Genomic DNA, 15,813 nt, shown 5'->3' with positions numbered 1-15,813 from the left:
CTGGGCTGGCTGGCCTTTGCAACATATGCTGGGGACAGACAAAGACGGTAGAATAAGCCACAGGGATGAATTGCCTGAACTCTGCCACATATTCGTTTCATTTGAGCAAAAGGAGGTAATATTCTGCGCTTTTTTGTTTATTCTTGATTAAAACTAATTTTCTATATTCCTCTTGCAGTTTGCGGGTTTTAAATGTTTTAAGGATGCTGTACTATGTGCCACATTGTTCGAGTGTTATTTTTGGTGCGTTCAACCTGTTAGATTGGCATTGTGACACAACGTTGCTCTATATTTTCCGCAAGACTGGACTTATCATGTCCTGTGATGGCTTTGTTTTTGTTTTATTTCCTTTGTTTCTTCCTGTTTTAAAGAGGGAGCCTTGGATAGGTGGTTCATATACTGTCATGAACCTGACTCTGATCCTAAAGAAACCGATCATTCTGACAGTAAGGATCGAGAACTCATTAACAATTGCTGGTCTTATAGGACCCGCGGTAAACTACATGTGATATATACCTACTACCCTAGGCATCCACAGTAACCACGAAATAGTCTTGGGCTTGTATTAGTGGAGGCTATTCAGTCTGTCAAAAGCGACAGATCTTGAGTTGTGGTCTGCGGATCTCAGGTGATAGGTACTACACCATACGCAGGTTAATAAGACCCGCGCCACCTCGCACACTCATATCTCTCTAATTAAAACTCATTTATCGTATCAGTTTACTATACAATACATCAAGACAAGGTTGATAATTGTTCATCTCACGTGACTGATAGAAGCGTAACCATAGATCCAATCTAGTTCCCGCTTATCGGGAAAAGGTGGTTGTTAGTTGGGACAATAAGAAAGGCATAGGCAGGAAAGGCTCGCACGATACCTATTCCAATAAAGAAGATACTATGTAGATCTAAGTATACATACTTTCATTGATCATGGCAATATGTAAATAAAACTTGATTGCATTCATATCCTCTTCAGGTCTACCTATGTCATCCTACTCTGTACCTTGCAGGCAATAAATTCCCCAGAGCGCGTTCAGGGCCCACTTCGACCTTCTGGCAATGGATGCCGATCCCGCCAACAATTTCTGTCAACCAATCATTTTCATGCCAGCTCACTGAGCTACAGCGGACTCCTTCACCTCCAAAACCAACATTCAATCCAATCGAGATATAATTATCTTCAGCCTCCTCTTGACAAGCAAGCAATCAAGAACATTCTTACCCGCGACGGCTCGGATACCCGCATACACAGTGAATGAAAATAATACGAAAACAGTCTGTTCTGTCTGGGAGGAGCCGAACATAATCCCAGCAGGCTGGGCTTGTCTCGTCACGCGTCTTTGCCTTCTTATTCACAACAACGCTTTTGCGATTTCGATCCGCAACCTCTCAGCCTTATACGGGACCTTTTCGGCTTTACCTCGTCTCATCGCCTCTCATCTTCACCACACCTTCACGTTTGTTGAACTTCGATGGACGCCTCAAATCAAAACCAGGGCCAGCCTCAAGCTGTGCCTGAGGTGCAACAGCTTCCAGATACCTCAGCGCAACAGGGAATCCCTCCCATCGATGTCAGCGCCAACATGAACGGCAATGGTATCCCACACCTCTCTAATCACGTCCTCAACCCGATGAACCCTGAAACTTTGGCTATGTTGGGTGATCCTTCTCTCATGGCAGACCCTTCCCTGTTGGGCATGCAAATGCCTATGGCTGATCCTTCTTTCATGATGCAGCCTGGAATGAACCTCCCAAATGGCCAGAACCAAGGATTTAGCCTCCCAGTAGCACCGCCTCCTGCTACTGTGAGCGCCGGTAAGTTTTGCACCCATAAATCGCATACTCAGCTGGTACAGACTCTAACACGTCACAGAGGAGATTGCTCTCTATGACCGTCAAATTCGCCTATGGGGCATGGCTGCTCAAGCAAAGATCCAAAGCGCCAACATTCTTCTCATCACCATTAAAGCTCTCGCCAACGAGATCGCCAAGAACCTTGTCCTTGCTGGTGTTGGCTCTTTGACTCTTCTCGACAGTGCTACCGTTACCGAAGCCGACCGTGGTGCTCAGTTTCTACTTCCTGATGACGAGGACGTCATTGGTAAAAACCGGGCTCAGGTTGCCAGTGCCGCCCTGAGGAAGCTCAACCCTCGTGTTCATGTTCATGTCGACGAAGAAGGCGTCAAGACCAAGGGCCCAAGCTATTTCGCTGCCTACGACATTGTCATTGCGACTGACCTTGACCCCGAGTCTTTTAACATCATCAACACAGCCACACGCCTGAACTGCAAGGCTTTCTATGCTGCTGGTTGCCATGGCCTCTACGGCTTCATCTTCAGCGATTTGATCGAGCATGATTATGTCATCCAGCGTGACCTTGGAAACGTACCAACAGCCACTGGCACAGAAACTCGCACGCGCTCTATCGTTGACGTTCAGACCCGCAAGGAAGGTCCTAAAACAATCGAGTCTGTCACCAAGCGCGAGCTATATTCCACGTGGTTCCTCGCCAGCGACGTCGCTGTCCTCCCTACTGAGTACACTCAGTCCAAGCGACGACTCAAGAGTGTAACCCCTGCTCTGTCTTGTCTCCGTGCTCTCTGGGAGTTCATGCAACTCCAGAATGGCCGTGTTCCCAGCAATCGCGAAGACCTTAAGATGTTCACGCAGATCGCCACCCAGAAGCACAAAGCCCTTGGTCTACCCAGTGAAACACTTCGTCCCGAGTTTCTACGCAGCTTCCTTCAGAACCTTGTCAGCGAAATCTCTCCTGTTTCCGCTATCCTCGGTGGTCAGCTTGCTCAAGATGTCATCAATGTACTCGGACAGACTCAACAGCCTATCCAAAACATGGTTGTCTTTGATGGTAACACTATGGAGGCGCTCATGTACCCTCTGCACCCAGAAGGCTCTCTCGGAGCATCCCTGCTTACCGATCACACCGTCCCAAATGGCGGTGCACCTATGATGATGGGCGGCGGCATGGATGGTTTCCCTATGGGCATCGACCCTACCGCGATGGGTGCTTTACCTCACCATAGCAACCCTATCATGCTTGCTGGTGGTATGCCCCAAAACGGCAACTTCATCGCTATGCCGGATGGCTCCCTCGCCAATCCTACACAACTCAACGCTGCGCCAGCACCTCAGCAGCCCGCCCAAGAGCAGGCACCTCAGGCCACAGCAGAGCAACCCGCACAGGAGGCGCAGGCGAACCCCAGTGTCTCAGAGACCCAGTAGTCGACTCGCTATCTTACCGATACGCATTTAGACGGTGCCATTTCACGAGGCGTTGTACAATTTTTGGAATCAAGGGAGGGAAGGGAACAGGCTTTATCATTGGCCCTTTATCAAGGATGTATGACAGTTGGGGATCGATGATACCTTTGTACACTAAATAAGAGTTTTCACCCAAGGGAATCATTTTCGCGTAAGGAATCGTTGGGGCCTAGAAGATTTAATACAGCAATCTATACTCAGTTGAACTACTATATCGACATGACCGAAGGAATCACGCCGATGAACCATCACGCACATCACATTTCTTCTGCATTGCATTCTAAAATTCATTATTCGTTCTTGTTTAGCTTCGTAATCTTTATCGACTAAGTATATACGTGGCACATCCAAGTTGTCCTAAAACCTTTCATGCCCCTGTTCCTCCAAGAAAGAATCATGGTTGCGATCGCCCGGGTATTCGCCTTCAAAGATGTACATGGACTCTTTTGAGTGCAGCTATTGGGTCCCTTATTGACGAATGATTTTCCACCGATGTCTGACGTGCACTTTCATAACGAAGCAAGTTGAAAGCCAAGGGGGGGAAAAAACAAGTGCTAAACATGCAGGTCGAGAGCGAGAAAATATCAAAATGCAGGTCATTTGTTGTTGCATGTCCGTAGACATGCTTGCCTAACGCCGCTGATGCGAAAAACAGGGGATCTATGTCCTCAACGTTGATAATAATTAGATAGGCCGGTATGCAGTCAAACCGATTTTCGGGTATATAATTTTTTGGGTATCATAGCAACTGCGCTGCGGTTGCTTTGGAAAGGGGTTGGGAGGAATAAGGTTGTCATTCACTAGGAGCGAAACGTCATCTTATCTTCCCGGTGTCGATTTTTAATTTGAGCTCTCGTCAGTGCTATCAATGACGATGACTGATCGCTGACTCTTGATGATTTGGACGTCATCGGACGATTCTTCCTTGACTAAAGGCTCCGGATCCTTCGAAAATTTGTTGCTCGTGGTTTTGGATTTCGCGGTGGTACCCGTAGCTTTGGCGGTCGCGTTCTTCGATGAGTTGGATCGGACAATCTTGATTATCGTCTTTTTTGACGCCGTCTTGGAAGGCGCAACAGCGGCTGGCTTACGCGCTGCGGTCATTCTTGGCTTCTTCTTTGGTGGCTCGACTGTTGAGGCAGTTGGTTTTACCAGGGGTGCCTTGGGCTTTCTAGGGCGTAGTTGTCGTTTGCTTGAGTTCTCATCCGTGTTGATGATTACAACGTCCTCATCCTTCTTCGCTTGAGTCTCTCCCAGGAACTCACTCTCAACATGATCTTTATTCGTTTGCAGATCAGCACGATTTCGCTTGTTAGATTTCTGGACGATAGCTGGGTCGCCGAAGAGAGGCTCCGCAAATCGGACGGACTTGAAAGGCTTGTTCGGTTTAGTTTGCCCGTCTGCCTGTGAAGAAGAATTATCACCATTCTATCGCGAGTCTTCTCGATCTTGGCCAGGCTCGCCCTTTTCCTTGCTGCCTCGCTTGCGTGGTTGATTCACGCTCCATCCTCGAATTTGAGTCGGGCCAGAGCTGGGAAGTGCGGCGGCGGACCCGGTCTCTTTGTGGTCGTACGGGATGGTCTTGAGTTCGGGCTTATTCGGCCACGCCCGATGCGAGGGAATGGGGGCGGGTTGCAGCTTGCGGTACTTGTTACCAGCATCAGACGACCCTGAAGGGGTAGATCGATGACGATGAATTGAACTGGGCAGACCCTGATGATTTTCTTGGGGGCTTTGAGCCATGTGCGGAGGCATAGGAGGGGGGTTCGCATACGTTGGAGATAGTACTTGATGTGCATAGCCTTGATGAGGCGAGGTCATGTAACCTTGCCCGGCAGTCTGCGGGTTTGGCAGAATCCGATCCGTTGCGATGGGCTGCAGTTGTGGTTGCCCATGTGGCTCGGGGCCAGGGTAGCCTCCTCGGTGGTAAGGGCGAGGAGGGCCAGGAGGGTAATATGAACCAGATGACCGTAAACTAGGTTCCAAAAGTGCCTCGTCCTGGAGGGATTGATTGCGTCCCCTCGATGGGCGTAGGGGGGGTAGAGGCTCGGCACTTCCATTGTGAGAAAAGGGTATCCGGGTCGAAGGCGGAGCTGGAGATGAGTAGTGAGATGACACTGAGCCTGGGGCCGGCCCCGGAGGAGCAGAGGCAGCGGTCGCAGGACCGGGAGGCGGTGGAGGTTGCGACCAGTATTGACGCGAGTAGCTAGGAGCCTCGGGTGCGTAGCTCAATCGACGGGGAGGATATCCGGGATCGATGGGACGGCCGGAGGCCATATGGGCATCACGGTGATCTGGGTTGGGGTAGCTGTTATGTGACAGGTATGTCCCCTGGTCTTGAACTGGAGGACCCTGAGAGGGAGGGGGAGGAGGGTACTCAGAATGTCGTACTGACGGATGCTGTGGCACGCTGTGGTCATGAATGGGTGGGTAGGGCAGTGCCTCCCCGGGGTGACCATGCACTGAGCCGCTTGACTGCATTGGCAGCTGAGCGTGAGGCTGGTGCATGTAGCCTTGAGGAACCTCAACGAGGTTAGAGTTGAAACGAGGGTCGATAGGCGCCTGGCTCGGAGTGACGGGCGGGAGCTCATTGGTTCGGGAGATGGAACCTCGATGATCATGGTCTTGCATTCCATGCGGTGGAATAGACGCAGGGCCCATACCATTTGCCATAGCATCGCGGTAGACTGGCTGTTCTTGAACTCCGATGGGCTCGATCATATGAGGAGTTTCAGGCATTGGTGCTGGCTCGTAGCCCATTGCATACTCGGTCGCTGCAGTGTCATAGACTGGAACCGACTCTTGAACGGGGGCAGGCTCGTTAGAAGTGCCTGCAATGTCACTCAAGGCAGCCAGGATATCAAGTCCAATGCTGGGCTTAGTGTCTGGTTTGGGAGTCGGTGTAGGCTTTGAATCGGTAAAAACGTCACGAATGGCGTCGTATCGAGCAGGCTTGGGCGCGGGCACAGGCACAGGCTTGGGTACCTTTTTGTTTTCCTCGGCTTCAAGGAAAGCACTCGCAAGGGCAAGAACGGAAATACCGGTAAATCCAACTTCAGGTTGCGAGGCTTCCCCATCCTCGGCTTCGATCACTTGTTCTTCAGTCTCCGGCTCCTCAGATTCGGATGGTTCCCGGCTGACAACAGGTCTGGCTTCAAGTTCCTTAAGAGCAGTGCCCAGAGACTTGCTTCGCAGCTCGTCTTCAGATCGAACATACTCAGAAATGTTGATTTCATCGAGGTCAATATCTTGAAGTTTGCAGAATCGTCTCATCGAAGCTCCGACCTTGGAGCGATACGGGTTATCTTCCATACGGCGATGATTAGTAGTCTTCAAGAAGGAACGAGAAGCATGAGAAATTCGACCCGAAGGGTTCGCGATATAGACCACAGGTTTTCCTGGCATGACGTGAGGGGTCTTTCCAGACTCGGGGACAGGTGCATCTCTCAATATGATGCCAAATTTGGGGTGCACTCCAAAACGCTTCACAGTTTCTTTGTCAAAGTCGGAGGGCTTCGTGTTTGAAAAGTCGAAGCCATTGCACCAGGAATCGATATACAAACCATTGCTGTCAGGAGTATCGAGATACTTGCCACGCTTGGCACGGGTGTGGCCCTTGCCAGAGTCATTAGTGGAGTCTCTGAAGCCAATCTCCCATTTCTCAAACTCGAACGGTCGAGGTACGAAAAGACGGCTGTTGATGCCCTTCTCTCGCATGGATGGCTTCTGGTTGAACATCCTGAAGCCGTACTCATCTGGCTCGCCCATGTTCTTCGGCAATGGAGGGCTCTTCTCACGAGCAGGCAGTCTGAGATTTTGTGCCCGAGCGACGGCAGCATGCGCAATACCGTTGACAAAGGCGGGAGGTTCTGGGGACGCTGGAGTTGAGTCTGACTCAGCTGGTGTGCCCTCAGGTGTTGCCTCGACTTCCGCAGCACTAGCGAGAAGACCTTTGGCGGGGGCTGGGGCAGAGAGCGATGGGGATGCGGCGGCATCGTCAGGGTTACTTCTGGTGTTCTTTTTGGGGGTGGGCTGGCCCTCAGGTTGATCTTGTGCTCTGCGCTTGTTGGCACCCCGGCCTCGGCCACGAGTACTCTTGACTGGGGCAGCGGGAGCAGAAGTGACAGGAGCACTAACAGCAGCAGTGGCGGCCACTTCATTATCGCGTCCCTTTTGCCACATGGCAGTGCCTGGAACACGAGAAGGGTAGGGAACTAGAACACCGCCCAGCTTGCACTCATAAATTCCAAATTCTTCATCAAAATGTTCGTCGCTGATGACCTTGTATTCATACTGATCATCGACGACCTGTGTTGGGCGTGTCAGCAGATGCACCGCCAATTAACTCAAAAGGTAGATGTTTGGATGCGGAATGCAGACGGTGTAATAGTGAAGAGTAGGGATGAAAATGTTTAAGAAAAAATCGACTTACATCAACAGGGAGATCTTTGTCATACAATGAATTAAGAATGCGAGCACGGTTCTCTTGTCCTTCGTAGAACTGCTCCTTGATTTCTTCGTAACCGTTCTGTGGGGGTTTGTGAGCACTTGCCAAGAGCCTCATTGGGAATCTCGGAAACGTGATAGCGTCACGTCAGAGGAAATAGCATACCTGATATTCTTGATGGGTGACATAATCATGAGCCTCATGCAACTGCTCGGCAAGTTCCTTGTCTCTTTTGTATCGCCGTGTATACTCGGCTATTTTAGCATCGAGGTTATCTTGGAGTTCTTGCATGAGAGGTATGAACTCTTTAGCATGTTTATGCTTTTCTGGGTTTTGTAAGGCATCATCAATGGTGCGTTCAGCAAGCTCTTGCAGAGCCGGCTTGAGCGCGTGAGCAACAGCCTGGTAATTGGCTTTGAGATGCCTTTGACGCTCGTAAGCAGCTTGGACACGCGAATCCGCGAAGTTCTTTGCTCGGCCTCTTCGTGAGCCACCACGGCCGACCTTTGCAGTAGCCGCTTTGGATACTGCAGCAATAGAGCCACCTCTACCACCTCCTCTACCTCGACCGCCACGACCTCTCCCACCGCGGCCACGACCACGAGTGGAAGGTTCCCTTGCGGGAGACTCGTTCTCAGCCATGATGAGCACGATGGATCATGTAGTTAGAGGTGAGAAAGAAAGGCGGATGGTGTGAAGTTTGAGAGGAAGGGAAGTAAGTAATGCAGGTATGTAGCGGGCCGGGTACCAACTTTTTTCCTGTAGGTTAGAGGTGAGAATGTGCCACGCGCCAGTGACAGGGGGAGTAAGGTACATACCTAAAAGACAGGGTAATGAAAGAGAAGCGCAGACGCTGTACGTGTGTGTTTTTGGCGCGATGAAAGACCTTGTCCCTAGCAGAAACGCGGATAACAAAGAGCAGAGAGGATACGCCGTGCGCTGAAGGGGGAAGTAATAAAGGTTTGCGCGGGCTAATATGAGAAAAGAGCAGAGGATTACGGTTGATGGTTGAAGGTTGAAGGATTCTGAAGTCAATCCGGATCTGAGAGAGTTGTGAGGTACGTATAGTTTGTATGGATCAGAAGTTTTTGCTCTGGCAGTGGCCGCAACTTGTAACGCAACAGCGCCAAGAGTAGAACAGCTGCAACAAAATTTGACAAATCCACTCAGTAGTCGAGCTTAATATCACGTCGAATGTGATGATTCGCGGTGAACAGCTGGCGTGGTAAGTGGTTGAAGTGGTGATAATGAAGGAGGTTCTAATGTAATGAATGAGACGGAGAAGCGCTTCGAGTCCCTTTTTTTCCCAATAATACCGGTCCCAGCAGCATAACCCAAACGGGTGAATGAAATGTGCCAGACGAGCCAGTAAAAGTGGGGGTAACTCTGTTTGTCGCTGTAAGTGCTCTGCAAGTGCGCTGCAATCCACTGTAAAGTATGCTAAATCGCTCCAGAGATTATACACCCCTGATCACCGGGATTGTCCACCAGCCACGCCCATCTTGGCTGGTCTAAGCCGTTTTTGGCTCTGTCAAGACAGTTTATGATGGATTAATTGGTCCGGTACCCTGGATTTTCCGTTCGCCGCCGCTCTCTAACCCCTGTCGATGCTCTCTCATTCTGCAAGGAGTTGCAATTGTTTGTGCTGCACTCCGGATTCTCTCAATTGACCGAACGTGGTTTCATTTACAAATAATAGCATAAAAACGTTAACAATGCCCTGAGTGCATAAACTATATAATTCATGACTAATTACAACAATTGCCAAAAGGCTAAGTCTGCAAGTAATTCTATTCAATGCAGAGTGCATTGCGACCAATGCAAACGAGTAGTACCAGGATGTGGTCAGGGTATCACATTCAGTCAGATTCAACTTGGTGATTGAGATGTATAGTCGGGTGATTTTGGAATTCAGACCCTTGCCCATTCAACGTTTCACTCGCACGAGATCGGAATACTGAATATGCGCGGAAGTACTGTCAACAGTCGCACTCGATGTGAATTGCTGCACCTACCATACTAAGCTGGTCTATTTTGTAACAGTTATTCATCCCGTAACCCGGCTGTGGAGCCTCACTCTCACTTTGCTTGCCCTGTCAAAACGAACACTCCACCAGTTGTGCCACGGTCGTCGGAGTTTCGGGTAACCAGCGGAATTGTTTTTATTGATTCGCACGGTAACTGCTGAGACTTGTTGTGAGTGTTTGTCCCATTAGAGCGTTAACTTGATATCACTGCCAGCCACTGTTGCAGAATTCTTGCCAAACATCGGACCCAATGTTCTCGCGTCTCTATCTTGGCCTCAACTGCAACGCCACTTTGAGTTGTTATATCTTACATTGAAGATCAATTATTTGATAGTCATTGCCTTGGCGGTCTTTTAATGATTAGAAGTCATATGTGATTCTGTGCTGAGTGATATTTTGCAGTTTGAGGTGCTCAATGCCATCTCATTGGACTTTCGTGAAAAGAGAAATCCTTCCTTTCTTTCTGATTAGGTAGCGTAATTGACTATGAATCAAATAGCAAGATATGTTACTGGATCTAAGTATCATCATTATTAAATAAACCCTCTAATCAATATTATTACCACATCATAAAAACTCTTTATAATGCAAGCTCAAATTTCATCTCATCAATCCCTCACCCTAGACCACTAACAAAAAAAGGCTTCATGAGAGACGACACAACACAACGCCAGCCCCGCATTTTCTCGACTCGCCTTACACTGCCCACAGCCCAGCCCATGGAAGCTCCCGGGAACTAGATCAAACGCTACCGCAGCCTTGTCAGCCAATCAAGTCATCTCCACAGATTAGAGTAGGCATGTACGATACGACAGTGTCTGTACCTCGAAAAGGAAAAAAAAAATACTGCCAACCGCCAACCACGTGCAACTCAACCCATCTCATACAGAGCTCTGCCTCCCGTATTGTGACGTGACGTGACTTTGCGACAGAGCCGCAATCTTCAGATCGCCATGGCCAAAAGACGAAAACTGTCGAACAAGAATGCGCCTGCGCATCCAAAGAAGAATGCTCAAAAGAGCAGACCAGAACAGAAGAAGCCCGCCAATGGCCCCGCGAAGAAGGGTAAAGGCAAGAACCAGCAACCAGCCGATGATACACCCACAATACCCTTTGAACCTCACCATCGTATACTCCTGATAGGTGAAGGTGATTTGAGTTTTGCAGCATCTGTAATTCGACATCACGGCTGCGCAAACGTCACTGCGACTGTCCTGGAGAAGGATGCCAATGAGCTGCTGGCCAAGTACCCCCACGTTGAAGACAACATTGCTGTGGTTCGCGGCGATGCTGCCAAGCCCAACAATGCCGACAAGGGAAACGAAGAAACATCGTCTAAAGAAACAGAAGCCGGCGAAAGCAGTGGAGACGACCAGGACGAGAACAAAGACTCCAATGGTGAAAGCGACAATGAGGAAGAAGACTACTACGACTCGGATGACCCAGACGCACCGCCCAGACCTAAGCGAAACCTCCCTCCCAACAACAAACTTCTCTATAATATCGATGCCACAAAGCTTCCAAACTCCATTATCCGTACGCGCTTCGACCGAATCATCTTCAACTTCCCCCATGTTGGGGGCAAGTCCACAGATGTAAACCGCCAAGTCCGTCACAACCAATCCCTTCTCGTCTCATTCTTTGAGCGCGCTATTCCCGCGCTGGCCCCCGGTGCTGCAATCGTCATCACACTATTCGAGGGCGAGCCTTACACCCTCTGGAACGTGCGCGATCTGGCTCGCCATGCTGGTCTGCAAGTTGAACGCAGTTTCCGCTTCCAAGCTCGTGCATACCCTGGATACAAGCATGCCCGAACGCTTGGTGTCGTGAGAAATGCAAAGGGCGAGGTGAGCGAGAGTGGATGGAAAGGCGAGGAGAGGGCGTCGAGGAGTTTTGTGTTTAAGAGGAAAGAGGATATTGTCCCAGTGGTGGGCAAGAAGAGACGGAAGGACGATGATTCATCTGACGATGAGGACTGAAATAACACAAAGGACAGGCAGAGAACAAGCATTATCGGCGTACGGTGTTATATGTAAACTTGACAACCTCATACAAGCTTAGCAATACGGCTCATGTCTTGAAATGTCATAGAATTGGGTATAAATGACTAAGGGTATCTGCTCATATTGTTTTCTGCCACTCTATAATATTTCACTACCAATGCAATCCCACAAAGTGACAACCCTATCCTCCTAGCCTAAACTCCGCGTAACCATCGTGGAAAAATGGCCGAGCCTCACCAGTACAGTCTGATTTCAAGATCAAAAGTCAAGGTGATCCTCAACGCCAAGCCACTTTTAGTGACAAACAGCCCAAGAAGCAAAACCCGGAATAATGCTGCCGAGCACTTCCCGCAGGGCTACCCTGTTAAGACAGGGCCCTAGAATGTACGGATACAGTACAGCCCGTTTATGTAAGAAATGGTACAATGCGCCTGGTATCGGCCCTTGAACTCCCGAAATGCAAATATGATTATGACCCAGCCAAGCTCCATTAGTGCTCCTAACCGTAGACTGCAATTCTGGGGGACTTAGCAACTTCTGTTTGTAACCCCACTCCGCTTGTCCCTCACGCCGGCGTCTCCTGAGAGCCGAGCTCTCGAGCCTCATTATTAAGCCGAGACATCTCGTCGGAAGCATCCAACCTATCCTTCTCAGCATTCCTAGTGGCGTCCTCCAAGCCCTTCGTATGGTGAGCTTCGTCCTCAAGCCTCTGTGCCTCTTCGTTTTCCCTCATTAATGCCTCTTCCTGCTCACGAAGAGCCTTCTGCTCTGCAGTGACGACCTCATCCATAGCTGACTTTGGCGGAGGCGGGGGAGGAGGAGGCGGACTGGGCGCTTCCAGCTCGTCCTCTCTTAGCCTCTTCATGTTTGGCCCATCTGTCGAAGTAACAGATGGCGAGCCACTTGTTTCTAAATCCCTCTTTCTCTTACGATCAGGGCTGCCCAGAGAACCGCTACCCTCCCTGTCTGACACCACAGCAGCGCCTACCGACGTTCCATCAACCTTGGGTAGCGAGGTGCCATCTGACCCATCAACGACGGAGCCTGCGCCGCTACCTGCAGCACTGAGCCCTTGATCATCTTTCATCAGAGTATCTGCGTCTCCGTCCGCCTTCCGTTTATGCTCGCCGTATTTCCTAACGGCGCGATCCAAAAAGTCTTTGACGTACTGCTTTATCTTCTTGACTTGCTTGTCACTGAGAGGTGCACCGGGGTCCTCGACTCGGTTGTTCTTAAAGTCGGATGCGACCAGCTTCTTAGCTATATCTTTACCAAAGCGCTTCAGCTCCTCCTTAGGAAGTTTGTGATGAAATTTGTCGAGAACGTGCTTGATGTGGGGAAACAACTGGTACATGTTAGTAAGTAATAAGTGACATGGCAACTAGAAAGTAACATACGGTATTCTCATAGATCTTCATTCGTTTGTCAACCGGAATAGATCGCCATTTCTCCTCCTTCACCTCCTTGGGCGGAGTCTCGGCTGCCTTTGGGGTTGATACAGAAGTATGCTTCGGGGTTCCCTTTTCAGTGACTTGGTTGATGATGCTTTGAATCGCCAATTGCTCCTTCATGGCCTTTGAAGGTGCTTTCGCAGCGGGCTCTGTAACAGGCTGGGTAGGTCTTTGCCAGGTAGTAACGCCCTGATTGTTATAAAAGTAGGCATTACCTGCAGCGTCCTTGGCAGTAAACCATCCTTGAGGAAGTGATGAGTTAAACGGAGGCCTCCTAGAGCGACCGCCATTCTGGAAAAAGGCGTTGTTCCTTTGGGGCATGCTGTTTCGGGGACCCTTGGGTGCGTCGATGGGAGTTGGTGATGCAGTCTTAGAAGTAGACTGGACTGTCTCCTCTTCACGACCTGCTCCACGACGTTCCTCGAACGAGTTTGCGGCTGGTGCATTGGGGTCAAACTTGCGTCGCCGGATTCGGTACGCTACCTCTAACTTGCTCCATTCATCGAGCAAATGTTTGGACTTTGATGCGACGTCTTCGTGGTCGGATTTTGTCAGGCCTTCAATCGTTGCCTCAATCTTGGAATCTTGGACCTTATTCCTCGTCAAGCGTGGGAACTTGTCGAGAATATCCAAAACCTGGAGGACAACATTGTGGTCATCAATGAACGTGTTGAGTGTCGTTTTCAAAATTTGGTAAGCATGCATCCGCATAACGCAGTGAATGACGCGTTCCTCGTCGCACCGCAGGATACGATCCAGAAGCTTAACTGCAATCCATTTCTCCTTGCACTGCATAAGCGCGGCCATAACCTTTCGAGCATCATCCTCGCTAAGACTGCGCGGTCGGATGCTGTTGACGTATTCCTCGTCGTCCTCGTCAGGCTTCTTCTTTCGAGGCTTCTTGGCAACAGAAGTATCCCAGCCATCACCTCCGTCAATACCCAGGGCCTCTACTATAGCTGCGGGTAGCTTGGTTGCCCGTTCAGTTTGTGTCTTGCCTCCAATGAAACCCACGCAGTTGGGTTCCCCGCAGTAACAAGGTTGGGGATCGGCACCATATCGGTCAACATTGTAGTTAAACACCAACTCTTCTCCAGATTGGATCTTTCGCGAGGTGAATATACCCATCCGAAGTTTGTCGCCGACTACCCATTTGTCAACATAGCAATTAGGATTGCAAGAGTGGTTGCAGAAGCGGCCATAGTTGCCCTTTTTTGTTGCGTCGACAAACTCGCTCTTGTTGAGGGACATGAAATAAAAGTGCTTGATACCCTCCTCATCGTACTGGATCATACGACGCCGAAAAGTAGGCTCGTTAATGACCTCGCCGATGTACTCAAAAACGAAGTCGTTGGGTTGTAGATCCGAATCGGCACGTAGGCCGAACCCCTTTTTTTCAGTTTTGATGACCGACACATTGGCGTACTGCTTGCGCTGGAACCGCTGGTTCTGGCAGCCCCCGGCGCAATTTCCCCCCTCAGCGCTGCACTCCATTTTTGTCGCCCGGTTGATACAGTCTGAATCCTCGCCACAAGCAAGGTTCTTGCCGTCCTCTGCAGAAAATATTAGCATGACACAAGACCGCAAGGTTTACTAAAGGCCACATACGCCATTCATCCCGACACTCGCAGTCCAGGGCGTCGTTATCTGTAGATCCAAGGTGCTTTGAGCCGTAGAGACAGTCAGGGATGCGCTGGAAGAATTTACAGGACTCTGTAGTCATATCGGGGAGGTGGTCGAAAAGGACGGGTTCGCGACTGGCGGCCAATTTCTGAGAAGCCTTTCTAGAAAGCTTTGAGGCCCTGTTTGAACTTGGCGTGTCTGCGCTTCCACTGCGCGACTTGAGGCCGTCCTGAGAAGCGGTCGGCGACCGGGAGCTGTCGTGGTCACCATTTGTGACGCTCATGGGGGTGTTGGTCTCTTGCTTCACCTGCGCGTCGTTTGCGCCCTCCTCAAGCTTGATTTCCTCCATTTTGCTGGTGGTATACTCGTCATCCTCCATTAGTACATCAGAAGCGATAGCCTAAAGGCCGAGTTTGGAGCGTGGTCTCGGGATTTGTCGAAGGTACTGTCGCGAAGCGAAAAGACGTGTGGAGGAGTCAATGCAAACGCGAGGGATGACTCGAACAAATACAGCGGGATGAGTGGAGTGTTAAATGTAGTGGAGCGGGCATACGCCTCGCGCAAGCAGACAGGTAAGTTTTGGGTGACGAAGCAAGCAGAAAGGCGACGGAAGGCGAAGCGAGACAAAGACGTGGAGAGGCGACTCGACTCGACTTGACTTGACAGGCCGGATCCGGGGTAGTATTATTCAGTCACGAGGAAAAGCGACAGGGCAAGACAGATAGGTCAGGGTTCGTCCAGACCGTGCATCAACGGATTACAGAGAGGACGGACAATACGATGCGAGGGACGAAGCCAATTCGAGTCGAGAACGCTTTCGCCGACCTGAACAAAGGCAGAGCAAATAGTAGCATCCATATTTGGTCGGAATTTTATGATCCCGATCCTCCGATGCTATAGGCCCGACCGAGGGTTTGGGGCATTGTAAGCCACTCAGCAACAAAGCCTTGGATATACCAACATGTTTATTGTTTCACAAC

General features: G+C 50.1%; 4 protein-coding genes across 4 annotated transcripts; 2 read left to right on the top strand and 2 right to left on the bottom strand.

Annotated features, from left to right (window-relative positions):
- Window positions 1–1,144: 1,144 nt before the first annotated feature.
- Window positions 1,145–3,546, top strand: EDB82DRAFT_579012 (uncharacterized protein). Its single transcript, XM_025737310.2, has 2 exons — window positions 1,145–1,818; window positions 1,877–3,546. Exons 1-2 carry the CDS (start codon window positions 1,476–1,478, stop codon window positions 3,241–3,243), a joined length of 1,710 nt encoding a protein of 569 aa, XP_025592183.1. The 5' UTR covers window positions 1,145–1,475; the 3' UTR covers window positions 3,244–3,546.
- Window positions 3,547–4,122: 576 nt separating this feature from the next.
- Window positions 4,123–8,371, bottom strand: EDB82DRAFT_435684 (uncharacterized protein; the record flags this gene model as incomplete). Its single annotated transcript, XM_065607752.1, has 4 exons — window positions 4,123–4,686; window positions 4,783–7,590; window positions 7,715–7,810; window positions 7,895–8,371. 4 exons carry the CDS (start codon window positions 8,369–8,371, stop codon window positions 4,123–4,125), a joined length of 3,945 nt encoding a protein of 1,314 aa, XP_065463234.1.
- A 2,100-nt stretch (window positions 8,372–10,471) lies between these two features.
- Window positions 10,472–11,874, top strand: EDB82DRAFT_512168 (uncharacterized protein). Its single transcript, XM_025737307.2, has one exon. It carries the CDS (start codon window positions 10,710–10,712, stop codon window positions 11,733–11,735), a length of 1,026 nt encoding a protein of 341 aa, XP_025592181.1. The 5' UTR covers window positions 10,472–10,709; the 3' UTR covers window positions 11,736–11,874.
- EDB82DRAFT_561224 (uncharacterized protein) lies at window positions 11,859–15,182 on the bottom strand (the record flags this gene model as incomplete). The annotated part of the gene is made up of 3 exons (XM_025737306.2): window positions 11,859–13,104; window positions 13,157–14,763; window positions 14,819–15,182. The coding sequence occupies 3 exons, from the start codon at window positions 15,180–15,182 to the stop codon at window positions 12,325–12,327; spliced, it is 2,751 nt and encodes a 916-aa protein (XP_025592180.2). The 3' UTR covers window positions 11,859–12,324.
- Between the last annotated feature and the right edge of the window lie 631 nt (window positions 15,183–15,813).

This window comes from Fusarium venenatum, assembly GCF_020744135.1.
Source record: "Fusarium venenatum strain MPI-CAGE-CH-0201 chromosome Unknown EDB82scaffold_4, whole genome shotgun sequence".
Lineage (NCBI taxonomy): Eukaryota > Fungi > Ascomycota > Sordariomycetes > Hypocreales > Nectriaceae > Fusarium > Fusarium venenatum.
Note: the sequence above shows the minus strand (reverse complement) of the source record. Positions and strands in the feature narration are given on the sequence as shown.